Source organism: Dreissena polymorpha, chromosome 11 (genome assembly GCF_020536995.1).
Source record: "Dreissena polymorpha isolate Duluth1 chromosome 11, UMN_Dpol_1.0, whole genome shotgun sequence".
In the NCBI taxonomy this organism is placed as follows: Eukaryota; Metazoa; Mollusca; class Bivalvia; order Myida; family Dreissenidae; genus Dreissena; species Dreissena polymorpha.
The window spans coordinates 47,372,010-47,395,069 of NC_068365.1; the positions used below are offsets into that span (position 1 = coordinate 47,372,010).

A 23,060-nucleotide genomic window follows, 5' to 3' on the forward strand; every position below is an offset into this window, starting at 1 on the left:
AAACTAATGTTTTCATTGGTTGTTGTTGTTGTCATAATGATGAAGATGAGTCTGGGTTCATTAATATTCTACCGATGGAAAAGCATTAAGTTTTAAGTAAATTAAAACATTATTTATACTCGTTAGCTGCCTAAAACAACTAGCTATTGTATGCACAACTTCATGTTACTGCGAGTTTGAGACATAACCCCTCCGCAATATTCAAAGCGGTTTCTAAATGAATGCTTCTAAGCCTTATTACTTTCATTTCTCAAATTTTCTGAAAATTATGATTTCTAAGACGTTTAAATTATAGAAATAATTCACGCTTTATTGCTTATATGGATTAAGAATTTATTAAATTGGTTCTTTATGCGCATATGTATGCATACTCGAGGTTTTTATTTGAGGTCAGTGACGGTGTTTCGACAATTTAGTGATATAGGTTTCGGATAGAACGCATTTCGGATTATATATGACATGATTTTAGTTAGAGAATCAGATGCTTTAACCATATGCAAAAGAAGCTTAAACATTTCAAAACACAAACTTATTTGGCTTAACCTGTCCTTTATGAAAAATTCACTCATGTTTTCATTTATGTCTTGATTTCTATAAAAAAAAACAGTTTACATCTTCAATTTATATTTGATCAGAAAAATGGCAGCTGTGCATCAAAGTCATAAACTGCTGGGTGAGAAGTTCACATGTCTGGTTTGTGGACAAGAAGGGCTGGATGAGGCATCAATGCGGACCCATGTACAGTTAGAACATGTGGAAAACAACAACTGTTGTCCATTCTGTGATCTGGCTGGAATTACTAGTGATGAAATGACCATGCACATCAATGCAGTTCATTTTGATGATGTATCACAGTGGTCAAACAATAAAAAACTGGAGGCAGACGTAACAGACAAAAAAGAAGATCCGGAAAAGTTTGGTAAAGAGCATGGTGGAGCCATTCCTAAAAATACTGAAAGGACATTAAAACATTCCCACAGTTTAGAACGAAGTCCTCATAGGTCACCTTCAAGGAAATCTGGAATTCCAACATCTCAATCAGAATCCAATTTGCATCGAAGAGGGCAGCTAAAACTAAACTTCAATTCTGTCAATGAACCAGGTCGTTCAATAAGTGCATCTGCATCAACTGAGACACTTAGAGCTTTGACATCTTCCACATCTGTACGGACCTCAATGTCTGCGCATTTGATGCAAGCTTCGTCTTCTATAGAAGGTATTGTTGAAGGTGACTCAACTCCTGAGGAAATGGACCAGTCTTCAGCCAGCTGTATGCGACCAAGAATTCATGGTCGTATTCAAAGCCAGAACAGTATTCCTGAGGAGAGTCATGACAATAACAATGTTCCCTTGCAGCCTAATCTTAATCAAGCCCTTCAACCGGATATAAACGACAATATTGAACCTGATATTAACTCTAACATGCCGGCAAGTTTTCTTTGTCCTCTTTGTCAATTCATCACATCATCAGAGAGTGTCATACAAGCGCATGTGAACATGGCCCATGTGGATGTCCTAAGTCCAGCCAGACCCAGAACCACTGGGATCAATCACATGCAGTCCAACAGAAGCTCAAAAGAAACAATTGCTGACAATTCTGCTAGTACTAGTCAATCAGGTGCAAGTAACATTCTTGAAGATGAATATCTCTGTCCAATTTGCTCACAGACATTCTACAATACAGCGACACTTAGTTTGCATGTTAACCAAGACCATGCCCAGATTTTCAGTCCTGGCAGGCCCCTACCAGATGGAGCTGAGGCCAGTGAACCTGTGGCAGGTCCTTCCTCATTCCACTGCCCCGTGTGTGCCATGGAGTTCTATGATAGGGGGAAACTGGAAGCCCATGTTAATGGACATTTTTCAGCGGAACAGACACCTGGTAAGTTGCAGTCTGATTTGGTTGTTGAACATAATATCGGTTGATGCACTATTTATTTGTGTTTTCTAACTACTTTTAGTTCAGGTTATAGTTTAATTTGACTCACATGGTTTTGCCTGAAAGGCTGTTTGCTGACGGTTCTTTAAATTCTGGATAATTGAGAAGTTGACCTGAGCGTTCTACCGTAATTACTCTAAGTTTTGGGACACTCTTACATGTAGTTTTCGGACACCCTCTTTTTCAGCCAAAATAATATTTTTTTGTGACTATATTTTCGGACATACGGATTTTCGTATATTTTACAGCGCTTGTTTACTAGATTTATGCACTGTTTTTGCTTATCTGGGACCCTTCGATCATGAAGTTTTACAACCGGATTAAAGTAATAAAACCTGGCTTAGAATGCCCTGAGGGAAATTGACCATTACAATTGCATTATTGGGTAGATAACCATGTATACCTGTAAAATAAACATTAAACAATGGTTTCACCCAACAGCATTTGAAATGATATCGTATTCAGGAAGCAGTATGGTTGTTTTTTATGACGTTTTTATATACCATTTCAGGTAAGAGATTGCAAATAAGTGAAGTTGTACTTTATTTAAAGCAGGCAAAGGAGAGTACAACACAATACAATTATTGCACATTTATTAATTGTTTTTATTTCATTATAATAATTGACACACAACCATAACATGTATGTCTCTAAATTTTCGGACACTAGTAATTTTTGAATATTTTTCGTATCTAAATTTTCGGACACGAAAATTTTTATTATTTTTAAGTGTCTGAAAACTTAGAGCTATTACGGTAATCAGGAACTTAATATAAAGCTGACTTGTTTTATTTTGGGTTCTGAATCTTGCTGTCAAACTCATTACTTGTATATAAGTGCTCCAGCAATCAATCAAATTATGATAGTTCTTTCAAATGGAATGTTAATTGATGCATTTATTCTCAATTGTATTGGTATATGTCATATTCCAACCAATGGTGAGAAAAAGCTATTTTACAACACCCATTAAGGCCTCTTTTGACAAAAGAGAATTGTGCTATTTTCATTAATTATTTTCAGGATGGCAATGGCAAGCTGATGTGTACTTTCTGTTCAGGAGTACACTAACATGCTGACGTGTACTTGCAATTCAAGAATGCACTGACAAGCTGGCTTGTACTTTCAGTTCAGGAGCACATTGACAAGCTGACTTGTACTTTCAGTTCAGGAGAGCAATGAGTTGTACATTTTGTTCTGGAGAGCAATGAGTTGTACTTTCAGTTCAGGAGTGCACAGACTTGTACTTTCAGTTCAGGAGCAGACTGACTGGCACATTCAGTTCAGGAGCAGACTGACTTGTACTTTCTGTTCAGGAGCGGACTTACTTGTACTTTTAGTTCAGGAGCTGACTAACTTGTACTTTCTGTTCAGGAGCGGACTTATTTGTACTTAAATTTCAGGAGCAGACTGACTTGTACTTTCAGTTCAGGAACTGACAAATTTGTACTTTCTGTTCAGGAGCGGACTTACTTGTACTTTCAGTTCAGGAGCAGACTGACTTGTACTTTCAGTTCAGGAGCAGACTGACTTGTACTTATAATTCTGGAGCAGACTGACTTGTACTTTCAGTTCAGGAGCAGACTGACTTGTACTTTCAGTTCAGGAGCTGACTTACTTGTACTTTCTGTTCAGGAGCGGACTTACTTGTACTTTCAGTTCAGGAGCAGACTGACTTGTACTTTCTGTTCAGGAGCAGACTGACTTGTACTCTCAGTTCAGGAGCGGATTAACTTGTACTTTCAGTTTAGGAGTGCACTAACTTGTACTTTTAGTGCAGGAGCAGACTGACTTGTACTTTTAGTTCAGGAGCGGACTAACTTGTACTTTCAGTTCAGGAGCGGATTAACTTGTACTTTCAGTTCAGAAGCGGACTGACTTGTACTTTTAGTTCAGGAGTGGACTGACTTGTGCTTTCAGTTCAGAAGCGGACTGACTTGTACTTTTAGTTCAGGAGTGGACTGACTTGTGCTTTCAGTTCAGGAGTGGACTGACTGGTACTTTTAGTTCAGGAGCGCACTGACTTGTACTTTCAGTTCTGGAGCTGACTAACTTGTACTTTCAGTTCAGGAGCGCACTGACTTTTACTTCCAGTTCAGGAGCTGACTAACTTGTACTTTCAGTTCAGGAGCGCACTGACAAGCTGATTGCTCAGGCTCTACAGGAGAAGGAGGAAGACATTGCCAAACATGCTGAGAAGGAAGAATTCCATAAACTGCAGGTCTGTCAGTTTTTTTTTCAGGATAAATTTAAGTCCAATTTTGTTGTTCATTCTCATGCATAAAAATGTATTTTCACTAGACACCTAATATTTATCTTTAGATTGCCTTACAGATAAAGCTTTATTTTGGACTTAAATAAAGACAAACATCAATGACATATTATTGTCAAATAGTATAATCAGATATATTAGTATAATCAAATATATTATAGTATAATCAAATATATACATTTTCTTCTTCAATGAAGAACAGCTGCATTTATTCAAGCAAACTCATCCATTTCAGGCCATGTATGGCATGGTGGAAGGCACGCCTTACAAGAAAAAGTTTGAGAAGAACCTGGAGAAGGCCGTTGCCAAGGGTGACATGACGGTCGTTGAGTTCCAGGAAAGGAAGAATGGCTTTAAGTTTGCAGAGGCTCGAGGTGTTGATGATGGAGCATCTTGTACCAAAGGTACGCATAAATACTGTTAAATCATTTATATTTCTTGGCATGACATTCTGTAGTTTAAAAATAGAAGACTTTTTGTGGACATGTACTTTGTTGATAACTGATTTTTGAAAAACAAATGTGGCGATCTTTTTTCAATGCGTTTGTGTTAAATTCATGGTTCTGTTAGCCCACAATACCAATAAAAATTAATGTCCCATGAAAATGATGAATACTAATTATTGTACAGTAGCTACCCGGGTAATCCTGTCTTATCAAAGAGCCTACAAGTTTAAAAGAACACGCTGTCAATCACGATATTTACCAATGAAGGGCCAAAATGGCAAGAATGTTTTTAAAATTGTAATTGTTCATAAGTAAACAATTGGAAGCATTTAGTTGTAAATGATTTTTGTTTCTTCAATCTCTTCATAAATAAGTGTTAGTGATAATTTGTATTTATAATGAATGCTATTGGCAGATACCAAGAATGTGAATGAAATCCCTTATCTTACCTTATACAGAATACTCATTTTTTATTGTTGATTGGATCAGCCAGGTCACATGCTGACTGTGTTTTGGTGTGATACAGGGTAGTAAATTTATTGCCATTGCTATCTTAAACAATGATAGTCATGCTTTTGCTTTATTTTATTAAACAATAAGTGAATCTTTCAGTAGTAATTCTTTATTTCCACCAACATTTGTTGTCTAACAGTAACCCAAACTAGATTCTTCAATTATTTGAGCACACAGACTTTTGGAGGCACATCATTAAAGCATTTGTTTAGTAATGAACTTTGAAAAATTTGAAATGGGAATTTTTAGCCATTGCCAACAGTTTTAATGACATATCATTAATTTAATTCTGTATTGCTTTTAATCTATAGCTCTCTTGTCAGATATAATTGATTTCAAGCTAAAGCTCTCTTTTGGCAGGTATAATTGCTTTCAACCTAAAGCTCTCTTTTGGCAGGTATAATTGCTTTCAACCTAAAGCTCTCTTTTGGCAGGTATAATTGCTTTCAACCTAAAGCTCTCTTTTGGCAGGTATAATTGCTTTCAACCTAAAGCTCGCTTTTGGCAGGTATAATTGCTTTCAACCTAATCTCTCTTTGGCAGGTATAATTCAGCGACTGCAGGAGTACTACCGAGGTCCAACCCACGGTGTAGCACGGGCGTACCTGTGCACGATTGTGGACCACTATGCAGGCTCGTATGGGGACACAGGCTGGGGGTGTGGTTACAGAAACTTCCAGATGCTGCTCTCTGCACTCATGACTGAGCCTACTTACTGCAAGGTCTTGTTTAATGGTATGGAGTTCTGGAGATGGTATGGAGTTCTGGAGATATTATTTTGTAATTAACAAAAATATGCACACGCAAATTTTTGCTAGCTTTTGAACTGGTTTGAATATGAAAATCTTGTGATATGAAATTTCTGTAGAGTTCTATTTTGCCTAATTAATCAAGTATCTTTGTTTATTTATGCATTATTACCAGTGCTTTCCACAGGATCTTTTTCAGACGCCCCGAGGCTGTTTGGGGGGGGGACTTATTACTTTTCCCGTTGCTACACATTACCGGATAATCTCGTATATTCCAGTTTAAATAGCAAACTCTGGTAAATATTTACGATAAAAGTGCTCAAGAATTTCAAGAAACACAAACATTCGCCATTTTCCTTAAGTATCAAATACATTTTGGCATATGTTACTATTTAAAGATGTGATGAAATGTCCGATGGGGGCGTTTTTTTTCCTCTGAACAGGCGTTAATCGCCTGACGTGATGTTCTCCTTTATATACTTATAACACAAAATACACCCACACTTTCCATGCGATGTTCTACATGTCTGCATAATTTTCGCGCGCTTTTTATTGAGACAAAGGATAAAGCACTGTTTATTTTATGCTAGAATTTTTTAGCTCGGCTGTTTTCGGAGAAAACCCGAGCTATTGTCATAGCCAGCTCGTCGTCCGCCGTCCAACGTCCGCCGTACGCGTCGTGCTTAAACCTTAACATTGGCCATAACTTTTTAAATATTGAACATAGCAACTTGATAATTATCATTTCTTTGATGTTCATTACATACCTGTGGACTTAGGTCCATAGATACATGATCAACTCTGGCTATGATCTCTTTTAAACCACAGGCCTTGGTGTCAGTGATGTCTGACATGGTCATAATTGACATGACGCCGCCTGTCAATCAAATCCTTATCTAAGAATTGATCTACCAATCAGCAATCGATTAATCGGGCGCGCGAGTTAGCAACGAACTGTCCGCCATTTTCTAGACAAGCTTTGTCTAGGTTCACTTTTATTTTAACGAGTTTGTTTTCCTCTTAAAAAACATAGATTTAAAATGGTAAAACGGTGTCAATAGGGATAATGTAACTCGGACAATCAATATCCTGACAGATTAGTTGGTGGCATTAAATTTATATCGTTTCCAAAGCCGAAAAGAGATCTTGAAAAGTGTTAAGAGTTTGATAAATGCAAGCGGCCATCCCCACGAACAACTGAACGTCAACACTGTCAAAGACAATTACAATATCTTATTATCGAATATACTATTTAAATAGTTTATGTTATCGATGTGATCATCACATAATAGTTAATGTTTTTAATAGTTTTGTCAGTTACTAGGTGATTAATAAAAGCAAGGTTCACCTGCATTACTTTAAGAAATTAAAACCCAGCATGAAGCCTTAGTCATGCTGTGTTTGATTACTCTGATAGTAATGCACTTTATTGTCATAATACATGTTATTAGAAGGTGACATGTGATATCTTATCTTAATAACGGTATCTACACATGTGCAGACATGTGGTGTCACCAATGAACGCTTGTAATCAACACTTGGAGATCGAATGCCTAGTTCTAATTTTTTGCAACAAGTTTCGTTTATGTTGTTCGAAAAAAAAAAACGGAAATGAAATATGGCAAAACGGTGTAAATAGGGATTATGTAACTCTGACATTCAGTATCCAAAAAGATTTCCAACGCGGAAATGCGGTCTTGACAAGAGCGAGTGGAAGCTTCAATGTGTAGAATTACCCAGATCCCCCTTATAGAACATTAATTTATTCTAAAAAATGGAAATGTCATTTAAGCAATAACTCAGCATTATAAAGTATGAATTATATCACGTGTGCATGTAAAATAATAGAGAATATTGGTACCCACTTTGCGTAACTTAACGAAATCCCCGTTATAAATCGAGTTTTGTGTGTGTCAGAAACAATTGAAAACCATGTTATGTTTTTTTTTTATAAAAACGTATCGATAAATGCCATTGTATAAGAGTTATTATTACTGATATAAGCAATAAATGCGGTAACTTGGGTGAAGTCGGTATCTGCGGGTGCGCCTGAAACTGGTTGCTTTATTAAGTAGCCTGACTGAATTTTCGCTAATTTATATCAGACTATGACCAAACTGATTGTGTTGTTTTGCACTTTCAATTATAGTGATTGATAAATGTCCAATAAGCAATGTTTGATATTATTAATATCACTTTTATTTGTAATAACATGTGGGATTTAGGTACCCACTTAACGTCAGAAAGTGCATGAAACTTCACAGAAATCCCAGTTATAAAGCGATATTTCGTGTCAAATAAACGAGGGAAAATGTTTCGTGAATATTTTCGTAAATAACATGTGTAAATACCAGTGTAGAAGTGTTAATTTATTGCAAATACCACAATTACACGTAGTAACAGGTCCGATTTTGGTAAGCGAGTTCTGCCGCTACGTCACTATTGATGTACGTTTTTGTACTTGCATCATCTAGCAATGCGTTTACAGTTATCGACCGATTTCCATAAGTGAGAATAACCAGAACTGTTCGGAGCCCTACTAAATCAGATCTGGTATGACTTTTTGCTGAAAAATATGTTGTTCTTTTCTCTTCCGAGAGAGATTGAACTGGACTGTCAGCAGCGTTTGATTTCATGCTCTTTTGCGCATCTCTGTGTAACAGTCTGTGATGCAGCCCCCCCCCCCCCTCCCCCCCCACCCCGTTGGATTGGACACAATTCAAGGGAATTAATAACCTTTAAAGGGAGATGATTTCTATACCTGCCAAATGATAAATAGAAATTTTATTTCAATGCAGCGCAGTAGGGGGCATTGTGTTTCTGACAAACACATCTCTTGTTGGGTCACTAGGTCAAAGGTCAAGGTCACAGTGACCTCTAAAAAAAAAAAAAAAAAATTCTGACAAGCTTTCGCAGCCGAGCGTGGCACCGTTATGTGGTGCTCTTGTTAATGTTTTGTTAGCATTAAAATTCGGAAGGGTGTTTCGGATTGAATACAAATTTAATAATGCTCATTTAAGAATCGACAGAAACATTCACGAGGATAACACCTGGTTGCTATCAGTCTTCTTAGTAAGTGGCCGAGACTCGTTGTAAGCATCATCTTAATGCAGGTATTACTGCCTACGAGTGTTGTCGCTCATTCAAAGCGTGTGCTCTCATCGGCGAATAACGATTTTCCATTACAATGATCCGCCTTTAGGCGAGCTCAAAGTGGTTAAAGAGATACATGACATAATTGACAGAGGATCATAAATCGGCTCTAACAATTTTCGGCGAAGTCGATTTTGCTTTGATCTTAAGAAGTTGCAGTATGAAAAATACACACATCAGAAAATTTCAAGCGCCCCGCGGACTCTGATTTCGACTTTCAAGCGCTTCGGCGAGGGACTGTTAAATGGCCTGTGGAAAGCACTGATTATCGGTACTTGTATTATGATTGTTGAGAGTCAGTAATTTTGTAAGAGCCAATTTGGGGCAGATATAAGGCACAAATTTTTTCCCTTCAACTGCATGAAAATTCCCGTCTCATTGTAAGTATATTTTATATAAAAAACCAGCAACACTTTATTTGGACAAAAAAAGACCAAGTTAGATTTTTTGTGTTTGAATATTGTAATTTAAACAAATTCTGTTTACAGTCCACACAGGCTTATCAGGGCCAATGCTTTTTAGCTCACCTGATTGCTCAGGTGAGCTTTTGTGACGGGTCTTTGTCCGTCGTCCGTCCGTCCGTCAACATTTGTTAGTAAACACATTTGAGGCCACATTTATTGTCTGATCTTCATGAAACTTGGTCAGAAGCTTCGTCCCAATGAAATCTCGGTCGAGTTCGAAACTGGGTCGTGCCGGGTCAAATACTAGGTCACTAGGTTAAAAAAACAAAAAAACTTGTAAACACTGTAAAAGTCACATTTCATGCCCAATCTTCATGTAACTTTGTCAAAATGTTTGTCTTAGTGATATGTTGGTTGAGTTCAAAAGTGGTTCCAGTCCGTTGAAAAACATGGCCGCCAGTGGGCGGGGCATTTTACCTTATTTGGCTATAAAGAAACCTTGTAAACACTCTGGAAGTCACAATTTTTGCTCAATCATCATATGTTGGCTGAGTTCAAAAGCGGTTCCGGTCCGTTGAAAAACATGGCCACCAGTGGGCGGGGCAGTTTTCCTTAAATGGCTGAAGAGAAACCTTGTAAACACTCTAGAAGTCACAATTTTGGCCCATCATCATGAAAGTTAATCAAAACATTGGTATTATTGATATGTCGGACGAGTTGGAAAATGGTCCAGATCGGTGAAAAAACATGGCCGCCAGTGGGTGGGGCATTTTTCTCTATACGTATATAGTGAAAACATGTGAACACTCTAGAATTCACTTTTTTGCCCAATTTTTATGAAATCTGGTCATAACATTTGTTTCCTTGATACGAGAGTTGAGTTGGAAAATGGTTCCAGTCAGTTGAATAACAATAACGTGGCTGCCGGGGGGGGGGGGGGGGCAGTTTTCTTATATTTATATAGTAAAAAAAAGCTTGTGAACACTCTAGAAGTCACATTTTTTGCCCAATCATCATGAAACTTGGTGAAAAGATTGGTTTTATATATATTTCAGATGAGTTTGCAAATGGTCCCGATGGGTCAATAAACATGGCTGCCAGGGGGGTGGGGCAGTTTTCCTTATGTGACTATGTAGAGAGAAACCTTGTGATCGAACACTATAGAAGTCACATATTTTGCCTAATCATCGTGAAACTTAGTCAATTGGTTTTATTGATTTCTTGGACAAGTTGAAAAATGGCTCAGATCGGTGAAACACACTTTTTAGCTCACCTGATTGCTCAGGTAGGTTGCTCAGGTGAGGTTTTAGGATTGGTCTTTGTCCGCTGTCCGTTTATCCATATTGGTTTGTAAACACTCTAGAATTCACATTTTTCAAGCATTCTTTATCAAAGGTGCTGAAAAATCTCAGTCAAGTTTGATGATGAGCAAAATCACATAATTAATGCCATGATTATTGCCCTAGATTGTCCAGATTTTCATGATATTATACAAAATCCTTGTAATTAAAGTTTGATGTTTGGTAAGGGGGGGTCAACTCAAAATATAGGTCACCAATTCAAATCTTACAAAAACACTCCCTACGCCAGAGTTTTGGTTCAATAATGATGAAACTTGACCAGGATGTTTGTCTGGTCAATATCTATGTCAAGTTTGACATTAGGTAAAGATTGAATGAACCGACTCCTCTCAGGTGAGCGAATTAGGGCCATCTTGGCACTCTTGTTGCTTTTATGGATTGGTTGGTTTAAAAAAGTATCTTCTTAGCGAATATCTAGGTAAGGCAGAACATGTCCATGATTAGCCTGTGTGGACTGCACAGGCCACGCTAGGACACATAGCGCATGTGCCTCAAAACAGGTTTTCACAGAGCAAGGCTACCATGTCATGTCTCTATCAACAGACAAGCCGGTGATGCCTTCAATCCCCAAGATCCAGAGGCTCATTGAGGGTGCCTGGGAGAAGGGGTTTGACAAACAGGGGTGTGACCAGCTAGGGGGGCGGGTTTTCAACACGGAGAAGTGGATCGGCGCTACCGAAATTGTGGCCACATTGGCCTCTCTTAACATAAAGTAACGTACATGGTAGATGTTATTGCAATTAATGGTATAAAATGGGATATGAACATGTGGAAAAAAAACGTTTTAAAATGCTTATGATTTATTTCTTTATTTATATGAAGGATTTGACATTAAAACAACGCAACGCACAAAATCTAATGTTTCCAAACTTTTGATCAAAACTAAAAATTGATTCTTTATGTGATGTCATTTCATTAACCAAAATAATGCCTTGCTTGAAATGCTTAAAATGTGTTAAAAAAAAACAATATTCATTATGGCCGAAATCAAGTTAGCAGTATACATGTAGCATAAAAAAGTCTTTTTGATTAATATTGCAATATTTATGACTCACAAAGTGGGAGGCATAAGCAAGCACTTGTCTTTCACTCTGTCTGTACATACGTTGTATGATCTCGCTGAAACTTTCACAGTTTAATTACCTTTATGTGCAGTTGATTTTTAAGAAAGAAATTTTGGCTGCAACTAGTTTTGACAGAATATGGCTCTGTGTAAGTTTCTTCACAGTGACTAATAACTGCAATGTGTATATGATTATAAAGGATGGAATTTCGACTGTGAACAGTTCTGGCTGAATTATTTTTCCCTTTGTTCTTCCGTCTTGTGTTGTGGGATCATCAGTTACTTTGACACATTTCTAGTAATCATTAATGTTTATTTTAAGATGCCGTCTGCTGGATTTCCACAAACCTACAGGGCCTAATGGAACACATCCACAGATGTTTGAATGGGTCAAAAACTATTTCCAAAAGGCGTCTGCTTTCAAACCCCCTCTTTACTTGCAGCACCAAGGTACGTTATAGTCAGTTTTTGTGTATACACTGTAATACCGTATACGTGCGCTTATAAGACGCATTTTTGAGACTTAAATTAATAAGTTACAGTTGGGGTCGCGTCTTATAAGCGATATACTGGTGAAAATAAACAAAAAAATTCAAAATATCGAGTTTACTGGGCTTATGCTAGCCAAGTTGGACACTTTTCAGTTGTTTTGAATCATCGCGGCAGCCATTTGCATTTTCTCTAAAGTCTGTATTGGCCCGTACCGTGTATCGGAACGCTAAGTTCAGTTACCGATTTATTTGTAATAAAATGTATTGTTACTGATTTTGTTGTCTATTATTTTTATTTTGAATTTTGTTATTTTTGGGGCGTAAGACGTTATATTGTCCGTGATTATTCTTGAAAAGTTTTTATCACCTGATTGTCTGCGCGCGACGTCGTTAAATGCCATATAAATTGGCCATTATAGTATACGTGTGTAAGCGGCAATACGATGCCAACATGCTTAAAACAACAGCAAAATCAATTCTCAGTTTGAAACTGTCAATTGTTTAATAAACACGCTGCCGATTACAAATGCTATTTGACAAGTTTGTATCACCTGATCGTCTTTGATCCACGTCGTTAAGTTTCAATTAAGACATAATTGGCAATTAGGGTATCCTCTGAAATAAGTTTTCAGTTTGCAACTGTCAATTGTTAAATAAACACGTTTATTCAGACGACCCACTAATGCCGATGACACATTATTTATTAGGGGCCAACAACGACGGGAGCAAAGAGCGACCGCATGCAATTATCCGCATATGGCTTTCTTCTTGACACGTGATTTCGATCTGCGCTTCGGAGTCTATCACTCTATCACGCGATTGGCTAATTTTATGAAAGTAGGCGTTACCTATTATTGATAGACAATGGGCGTAAAATTTGCATAATCTAGGTAATAAAACTAAACGCTTTCAAAATATCTGCCTATTAGATTTCAATACCTGTCAAACAATACAATTAAGATGACTGACACGAACAATTTTGCTTGTGCATTGATATTACGAACGTAATATGTTTGCAATTGTTTGCAATTGTTAGGGCAAATGATTAATACGCAATTGTTAGAAATTTTGTCAATTTGATAATTATTTTTATTGCATGAATAATACTTGAAAATAAATTAAAACCCACTAATATATCATAAAATAAACAAATATTATTTACTTTGTTGTTTGATTGTTTTATTTTTCAGACTTGCGTGAATTACTAATTGTATGCAGCGCGAGTTTGAAAATTCTCAATGTTTTACTAATTGATGATTTTCTTTAACATTCTGCCATTTTTCGGCCGATGAATACGGCAAAATTTGACCGCGTCTTACACGCGGGTCAGTCTCAAATCCACCCATTATAAAGTCCGAAGTCGGGGTGCGTCTTATAAGCGAGGGCGTCTTATAAGCGCACGTATACGGTATACTTCATAACATGAGTACATTTGTACTCCTTGACAAAAGACTATTCATGTACTGAAAATGTCTGATTTGAACATTTATTTTTCATGTGTTAATAGCCTAATGCTTACTGAGACTAGGTCATTTTTATTTCTCGGGTAAAACCAGATTTCAGTGTATTTGGAATTGGAGACTTTAAATACTGGACGTTAACAAAACTTTATGAAGAGGACTTGGGTGGTATTCTGAAACTTCTTAGGATTTTAAGCTTAGATTGTCAATGACTTCTACTTTTACCTAAGATATGTACATTCTTTGTTTTTATTTTGGTCTTTGAGCCTACGATAAGATTGTATTGAAATGATGGAACAATAATATAAATTGTATCCTGGCTTTGGAAAATGGGGCTTAATGCATGTTCGTAAAGTTTTGTCACAGAATATCCTTTGCAGTTCACACAGACTAATCAGGGACAACACATTCTGCTAGTTCACACCGACTAATCAGGGACAACACATTCTGCTAGTTCACACAGACTAATCAGGGGCAACACATTCTGCTAGTTCACACAGACTAATCAGGGACAACACATTCTGCTAGTTCACACAGACTAATCAGGGACAACACATTCTGCTTGTTCACACAGACTAATCAGGGACAACACATTCTGCTAGTTCACACAGACTAAACAGGGACAACACATTCTGCTAGTTCACACAGACTAAACAGGGGCAACACATTCTGCTAGTTCACACAGACTAATCAGGGACAACACATTCTGCTAGTTCACACAGACTAATCAGGGACAACACATTCTGCTAGTTCACACAGACTAATCAGGGACAACACATTCTGCTAGTTCACACAGACTAATCAGGGACAACACATTCTGCTAGTTCACACAGACTAATCAGGGACAACAGGTTCTGCTATAATGGAATTTTTGTTTATAAGAAGGTTCTTCTAAACAAAAATCCAGTCTAAGCAGAAAGCATTGTCCTGTTTAGCCTGTGCAGTTTGCAATCTGGGATGACACTTTATGTACATGCATTTAGTCTAGTTGTCTCAGAGTGCGCCTCAACTAAATAAAGGGTTTTTCTTGTGTGAATGCAACAAAGCCGATAATTTGCTTACATAGGACATAGCAGAACGATAATTGGCATTGAGGAACTAAAAGACAAGCACCTGCGCCTGCTGTTGTTCGATCCAAGTGTCCGCAAGAAGCAGATGACCGTGTTCCACAGCATCGTGAATGCCAATATCATGAAGACCCTTCGCAAGCCTCTGGAGTACATGAAGTCCAAACAGTACCAGATTGTGGCTGTGACAGGGATTTTATCAGAACAAGATTATCAGGTATGTTCTAACTGAATTGATATGTTTACTGCATTTCAATTGTATAAAAATTTGGCTAATTGAATATTGATGTATTTACTCAGAAATTTAACTTAAACTTGGTTATTCCTATAGCCTGTCTAACAGATTTACGTTGTATACAACATTGTTGCAGTTTTGGTTATGAGCGTGCATGGAGTTTTTTTTTTAGTTGATGACTCATTTCCCTGCCCTCCCTTTAATTATTTTTCTAAAGGAACTAGTACCACATGTACCTTCCATTTCTCACAAGAATTATTTAGTTTAAATAGACACAAATCCTCATCTGGAGCCTGAAGAGTGTTAACAGTTTTGAACTGTTTGTTAATTTTTTACAAAAAAAATTTGATTTAATGAAATTCTTGTAGGTTTATGAAGCATTTACATTAGATTATAATTAAAACTAAAATGGTACAAAAGAATAAAGCCATTACATCAGAAAGGGTTACAGTTTCTACAATATTATATAACCTATAATTAATGAGGTTTTCGTATTATAACCACATTTAGTTTTAGCAATACAATTACCGGTAAATCAATTGCAGTAATGAATTGAGATAACAAATTAAATTGCATAAATAAAAGAAAACAACAAAAAAGGCACATTTAGACAAGTTACAAATTAGGACATCAAATAAACATGGTGTATGTAGCTTATCTATTGAGACAGTCAGACTCTGATATGGAGCTTTTGTATTGCGCTTAGAGTTTAATCAGTTACAAGAGTTGTCCTGCCTAACCATCCATTAATGAATCTCGGTGTGGGAAAAATGGCTTAATGCATGTGTGTAAAGTTTTGTCCTGGAATAGCCTGTGTGGTATGCGCATGCTTATCTGAGATTATTTTCCGCCTAAATTTATTTGCTAAGAAGAAACATAGTGTACAAAAAACAAAAAAATCCAATAATATATAGACTGCACAGGCTCATCTGGGACAACATTTCATGCACATGCATTAAGCCTAGTTTTCATGCACATGCATTAAGCCTAGTTTTCATGCACATGCATTAAGCCTAGTTTTCATGCACATGCATTAAGCCTAGTTTTCATGCACATGCATTAAGCCTTGTTTTCATGCACATACATTAAGCCTAGTTTTCATGCACATGCATTAAGCCTAGTTTTCATGCACATGCATTAAGCCTAGTTTTCATGCACATGCATTAAGCCTAGTTTTCATGCACTTGCATTAAGCCTAGTTTTCATGCACATGCATTAAGCCTAGTTTTCATGCACATGCATTAAGCCTAGTTTTCATGCACATGCATTAAGCCTTGTTTTCATGCACATGCATTAAGCCTAGTTTTCATGCACATGCATTAAGCCTAGTTTTCATGCACATGCATTAAGCCTAGTTTTCATGCACATGCATTAAGCCTAGTTTTCATGCACATGCATTAAGCCTAGTTTCCATGCACATGCATTAAGCCTAGTTTTCATGCACATGCATTAAGCCTTGTTTTCATGCACATGCATTAAGCCTAGTTTTCATGCACATGCATTAAGCCTAGTTTTCATGCACATGCATAAAGCCTAGTTTTCATGCACATGCATTAAGCCTAGTTTTCATGCACATGCATTAAGCCTAGTTTTCATGCACATGCATTAAGCCTTGTTTTCATGCACATGCATTAAGCCTAGTTTTAATGCACATGCATTAAGCCTTGTTTTCATGCACATGCATTAAGCCTTGTTTTCATGCACATGCATTAAGCCTTGTTTTCATGCACATGCATTAAGCCTAGTTTTCATGCACATGCACTAAGCCTTGTTTTCATGCACATGCATTAAGCCTTGTTTTCATGCACATGCATTAAGCCTTGTTTTCATGCACATGCATTAAGCCTTGTTTTCATGCACATGCATTAAGCCTTGTTTTCATGCACATGCATTAAGCCTTGTTTTCATGCACATGCATTAAGCCTTGTTTTCATTCACATGCATTAAGCCTTGTTTTCATGCACATGCATTACGCCTTGATTTCATGCACATGCATTAAGCCTAGTTTACATGCACATGCATTAAGCCTAGTTTTCATGCACATGCAGTAAGCCTAGTTTTCATTCACATGCATTAAGCCTAGTTTTCATGCACATGCAGTAAGCCTAGTTTTCATTCACATGCATTAAGCCTAGTTTTCACAGATGGAGGTTCATTTGTTTTGTAATTTATTTTCATCTGTTCACTTCCAGGAGGCCAAGATCTTACGTAGTGAAAAAATTAGCTAATATCATGCAACCATGACATCATGCAACCATGACAACTAGTATGGACAGTTCATGCAGTCAGTTGTGACGAGGTCTCCTTGAGGTTGTGATGCAGACGACATAATACGGACCAGTCTGAGGCATTTTTGTCTTCTTTCAGACTGGTTTACGAGAGTTGTGTCCTGTTTGTGACATATTTCTTTTCATGCACACAGGTTTTTTGGAGATTTTGGTCTTTTGTGTTTTCATACACATTTTTTCGAGAGATATATGTTCTGTCATTTGTGACTTCATACAAACCAAATCCGAGACATTAGTTTCCTATAAGTTTTTTCAGAAGACAAAGTATGTGGCATTTGTGTTGTCAAACAACTGATTTGTGACATTTGTGTCTTTTCACAAACCTGCTTGTCACTTGTGTTTATGTTTAAAAAAAATATGTGACAAAAATATGTGGTATATTTTTCATTCCTTTTTGTGTGAAAGTTATGTCTTTATACAAACGATTGTGTTTTTTACTTGTTTTCATGAAGCAAACCATTCTAGTCATTGCAATTTCATAAATATCATTCCATCATTTGTTATGCCCCCGGTTGGGTTGCATATAGCAGTTGAACTGTCCGTCCGTCCGAAAACTTTAACATTGCCCATTACTTTTGCAATATTGAAGATAGCAACTTGATATTTGGCATGCATGTGTATCTCATGGAGCTGCACATTTTGAATGGTGAAAGGTCAAGGTCTGTTATTATTAATTTTTTGGCAAAATTACTGTCATCATGGCATTTGATTACCTTAAGAATTAATCAGCTTATTTTGTTTTTGGTATGATTTTTATCATTTTTAAGCATTTAAGAAATAAGATTGGACAATCAGTGTACTGCTTAGCTTCCTATGGGTATATCCTATATTTCTAAGGTTGCTTAGAACAGCAAAAACTGTTTCATTTTAATTGTATTTGAAATTTCATACAATTTACATGGTATTTTAAGAGCAGTAATTTGAATATCTTATTTGATCTATAAATAATGTACAAAGTGACCTTTTCAATTGCGTAAGTGGAGAGACAGCCAGCTATTGTTTTGGTAGATTTAACCCCGGAATATTTATCTAAAGTGTGATATGTACATGCATGTTCTTTGTTTGAAATATTTTATGTGATCATGGTTATCATAATATAAATTTAATATTTAATTTCATAAATTACTTTTTTTGTTACAAACTCTATCTTCTCAGAATAGGTAAGTTTCTGTGGGTGTCAGCAGAAAGCCTTAGGGCCCATGGCCCTTTGTTATTATTGACTTAAAATAAAGGTTTCTATTGTTAAATTGCTTTCAAAATGTATGATGTATTGTCTTTCAGGACGATTTTCACTTTAAATTATCATGGGTCTGTGATGTGTTTAAAATGTATGAAACTGTGTATCCATGTTATAGTTTAGATACGTATAAACATGCTGCTAAATTTGTTGCATAACAGCATAGTTATTCTAGTCATTAAGTATCATCGTATTGCTTACTAAGAACATAACACAACCCAATTTTACAGACTTGGTTCAATACATACACAATATATAAGCCGAGCTCTGGGTAAGCCTGGCTCAATGCATGTGCGCAAAGTGTTGTCCTAGATAAGCATGTACAGTCCGCACAGGCTCATCTGGAATGACACTTCTCACTTTATGGTATTTTTCGTTTAAAGGAAATCTCTTCTAATAGACAATCCAGTTTAGACTGAAAATGTCGTCCTTGATTAGCCTGCACATGCATTCAGCCCTGATTTACTAGTTCTCCCTGCACATGCATTCAGCCCTGATTTACTAGTTCTCCCTGCACATGCATTCAGCCCTGATTTACTAGTTCTCCCTGCACATGCATTCAGCCCTGATTTACTAGTTCTCCCTGCACATGCATTCAGCCCTGATTTACTAGTTCTTCCTGCACATGCATTCAGCCCTGATTTACTAGTTCTCCCTGCACATGCATTCAGCCCTGATTTACTAGTTCTCCCTGCACATGCATTCAGCCCTGATTTACTAGTTCTCCCTGCACATGCATTCAGCCCTGATTTACAAGTTCTCCCTGCACATGCATTCAGCCCTGATTTACTAGTTCTCCCTGCACATGCATTCAGCCCTGATTTACTAGTTCTTCCTGCACATGCATTCAGCCCTGATTTACTAGTTCTCCCTGCACATGCATTCAGCCCTGATTTACTAGTTCTCCCTGCACATGCATTCAGCCCTGATTTACTAGTTCTCCCTGCACATGCATTCAGCCCTGATTTACTAGTTCTTCCTGCACATGCATTCAGCCCTGATTTACTAGTTCTCCCTGCACATGCATTCAGCCCTGATTTACTAGTTCTCCCTGCACATGCATTCAGCCCTGATTTACTAGTTCTCCCTGCACATGCATTCAGCCCTGATTTACAAGTTCTCCCTGCACATGCATTCAGCCCTGATTTACTAGTTCTCCCTGCACATGCATTCAGCCCTGATTTACTAGTTCTTCCTGCACATGCATTCAGCCCTGATTTACTAGTTCTCCCTGCACATGCATTCAGCCCTGATTTACTAGTTCTCCCTGCACATGCATTCAGCCCTGATTTACTAGTTCTCCCTGCACATGCATTCAGCCCTGATTTACTAGTTCTCCCAGCATATGCATTCAGCCCTGATTTACTAGTTCTCATATAGTACTCAATATGCTTATTATGCTGTTAAATTTCTACAAAAATGATGCCATTTACTTTGTTAATAACTAAGAGTGATCAGTGCATTTGTGAAAGAAATACAGCCTGTAAGCATTGATATGTGTACACTTTTAAGTGTAATTTATATTTTAGGAATGTGGCTTTATTATGTCCCCCACCACTATAGTGGGGGACATATTGTTTTTGCTCTGTCTGTTGGTTTCTTTGTTTGTTTGTTTGCCCCAACTTTTAACATTTGCAATAACTTTTGCAATATTCAAGATAGCAACTTGATATTTGGCATGCATGTGTATCTCATGGAGCTGCACATTTTGAGTGATGACAGGTCAAGGTCATCCTTCAATGTCAAAGATATGGGTAAAAATCGCTCATTTAATGAATACTTTTGTAATATTGAAGATAGCAACTTGATATTTGGCATGCATGTGTATCTCATGGAGCTGCAAATTTTGAGAGACATAGTGTTTCTGACAAACACATATCTTGTTTTTGTTTGTAATTAAATTTGTCTTATTATTACCACCTGAGAAATGTGTAGTAGAAATTTTGTTTGTTAACAACAGCATCACATGTATATAACGCAGGTTAACTTGTGACAGAAATTACATTTCTTTGATTGAATTCAGATGTAAACAAATTAGGCTATTGATCGTTTTTCATACAACATTTAAAATAATTAGAAATATTTTTACATGATTCAACCAATCTTGTTTGTTGTTATTGACTAAAGCGTTGCTAAGCTTGTTTGATTATGCAGATGATTTTCTTTGGCTTTATAATGTACTGTATATAGCAAACGAAAATAATCTTAACACTATGTAAGCGGTCACTTTCCTTGGTTAATTTTGCAATATTTGTGACATTAGTAGTGTTAATTTATAGAATGCAATGTCTTTTTAGCTCCCCTGAGCACAACGTGCTCATGGTGAGCTTTTGTGATCGCCTTTTGTCCGTCGTCGGTCGTGCGTTGTGAATAGTGCGGTGTCAACATTTGCCTTGTTAACTCTCTAGAGGGCACATTTATTGTCCAATCTTCATGAAATTTGGTCAGAATATTGTTCTCAATGATATCTTGGATGAGTTCGAAAATGGTAACGTTTGCTTGAAAAACATGGCTGCCAAGGGGCGGGGCATTTTTCCTTATATGGCTATATATGGCTATAGTAAAATCTTGTTAACACTCTAGAGGCCACATTTTTTGTCTGATCTTCATAAAACTTGGTCAGAAGATTCATTCTTATAATATCTTAGATGAGTTCGAAAATGATGCTGGTTGGTTGAAAAACATGGCCGTAATTGGGAGGGGCATTTTTCCTTATATGGCTATTATAAAACCTTGTTAACACTCTAGAGGCCACATTTATTGTCTGATCTTCATGAAACTTGGTCAGAAGATTCATCCCAATAATATCTTGGATGAGTTCGAAAATGATGCTGGGTGGTTGAAAAACATGGCCACCAGGGGCCGGGGCATTTTTCCTTATATGGCTATTATAAAACCTTGTTAACACTCTAGAGGCCACATTTATTGTCCAATCTTCATGAAATTTGGTCAGAAGATTGTCTTATTGATATTTTGGATGAGTTCGAAAATGGTTACGTTTGCTTGAAAAACATGGCTGCCAAGGGGCGGGGCATTTTTCCTTATATGGCTATAGTAAAATCTTGTTAACACTCTAGAGGCCACATTTATAGTCTGATCTTCATGAAACTCTGTCAGACGATTCATCCCAATAATATCTTGGACGAGTTCAAAAATGATGCTGGTTGGTTGAAAAACATGGCTATCACGGGGGCGGGGCATTTTTCCTTATATGGCTTTAGTAAAACCTTGTTAACAGTGATATCTTGGATTAGTTTGAAAATAATTATGTTTGCTTGAAAAACATGGCTTCCAAGAGGCGGGGCAATTTTCCTTATATGGCTATAGTAAAATCTTTTTAACACTCTAGAGGCAACATTTATTGTCTGATCTTCATGAAACTTGGTCAGAAGATTCATCCCAATAATATCTTGGACGAGTTCGAAAATGATGCTGGTTGGTTGAAAAACATGGCCGCCAGGGGGCGGGGCATTTTTCCTTATATGGCTATTATAAAACCTTGTTAACACTATAGAGGCCACATTTATTTTCTGATCTTCATGAAACTTAGAAGATTTGTCCCAATAATATCTTGTTATCTCAGGTGAGCGACTTTGGGCCTTTGAGGCCCTCTTGTTTTAAATTTACATTTTTTAATGCGTATTTATTGGCATAAACATAATCATGCATTTTCATGGGTAACATTCCAGTATGAGCCAGCTTCTTGCGTATTTCAGTCCCAATTCTATCATCCTTGCAAACATTTAATGGGTTATCAGTTGATAGCTAATGATATTATTATGGCAAATATGATTGACATCAAAAATTGACTGCAACATGTTTTCACAAGACCACCAAACAATGCCGACCATGCTTTTAAATTAAATGTTGAAAATCTTTGAGAGACTCCGTTGACGAACGTTTTTACTGGACAGTGTCATAATCCTACTGTAATATTTCTGCTGATGTCAATTACATCTTACGTGGCTCAAATCATTAAAAGATATTTAATAACACCTTGCTGCTGTATTTACTTCATGTTATGATAATCATTGATTTTTGTGTTGTTATTTTTGATCTTTATTTTTAATAAAAGCTCACACACACACGCTACTCTTGTATTTCTTTTGCATCCGTTACAAACAGGCAGCTGAGGATGTCAATTAAAGTTTGATTAAAATTGTCATCAGTGTAAGGTTAATTTGTCAACAAAAATCCGTTTCAAAATTAAACCAGTGAAAGTATTTCAACTGAAGTCTGTTCAAGATGTTCTTCTGTGAAAGAATGTCAACTAGTGTAATTCAAATTGTCATTGGTGTTAGGGTGTCCATTAAAGTCTGTTTCAAATTGTCATTGGTGTTAGGGTGTCCATTAGAGTCTGTTTCAAATTGTCATTGGTTGTTAGG

General features: G+C 37.0%; 2 protein-coding genes across 5 annotated transcripts in view; both read left to right on the forward strand.

Moving 5' to 3' along the window:
• LOC127851849 (bcl-2 homologous antagonist/killer-like) overlaps positions 1-23,060 on the forward strand; it is a 236,465-nt gene that overhangs the window by 41,577 nt on the left and 171,828 nt on the right. The window lies entirely within an intron of this gene.
• Positions 26-22,762, forward strand: LOC127851824 (zinc finger-containing ubiquitin peptidase 1-like). Its single transcript, XM_052385751.1, has 9 exons — positions 26-96; positions 636-1,882; positions 4,060-4,157; positions 4,444-4,612; positions 5,711-5,902; positions 11,378-11,546; positions 12,220-12,347; positions 14,915-15,132; positions 17,343-22,762. The coding sequence occupies exons 2-9, from the start codon at positions 640-642 to the stop codon at positions 17,376-17,378; spliced, it is 2,253 nt and encodes a 750-aa protein (XP_052241711.1). The 5' UTR covers positions 26-96; positions 636-639; the 3' UTR covers positions 17,379-22,762.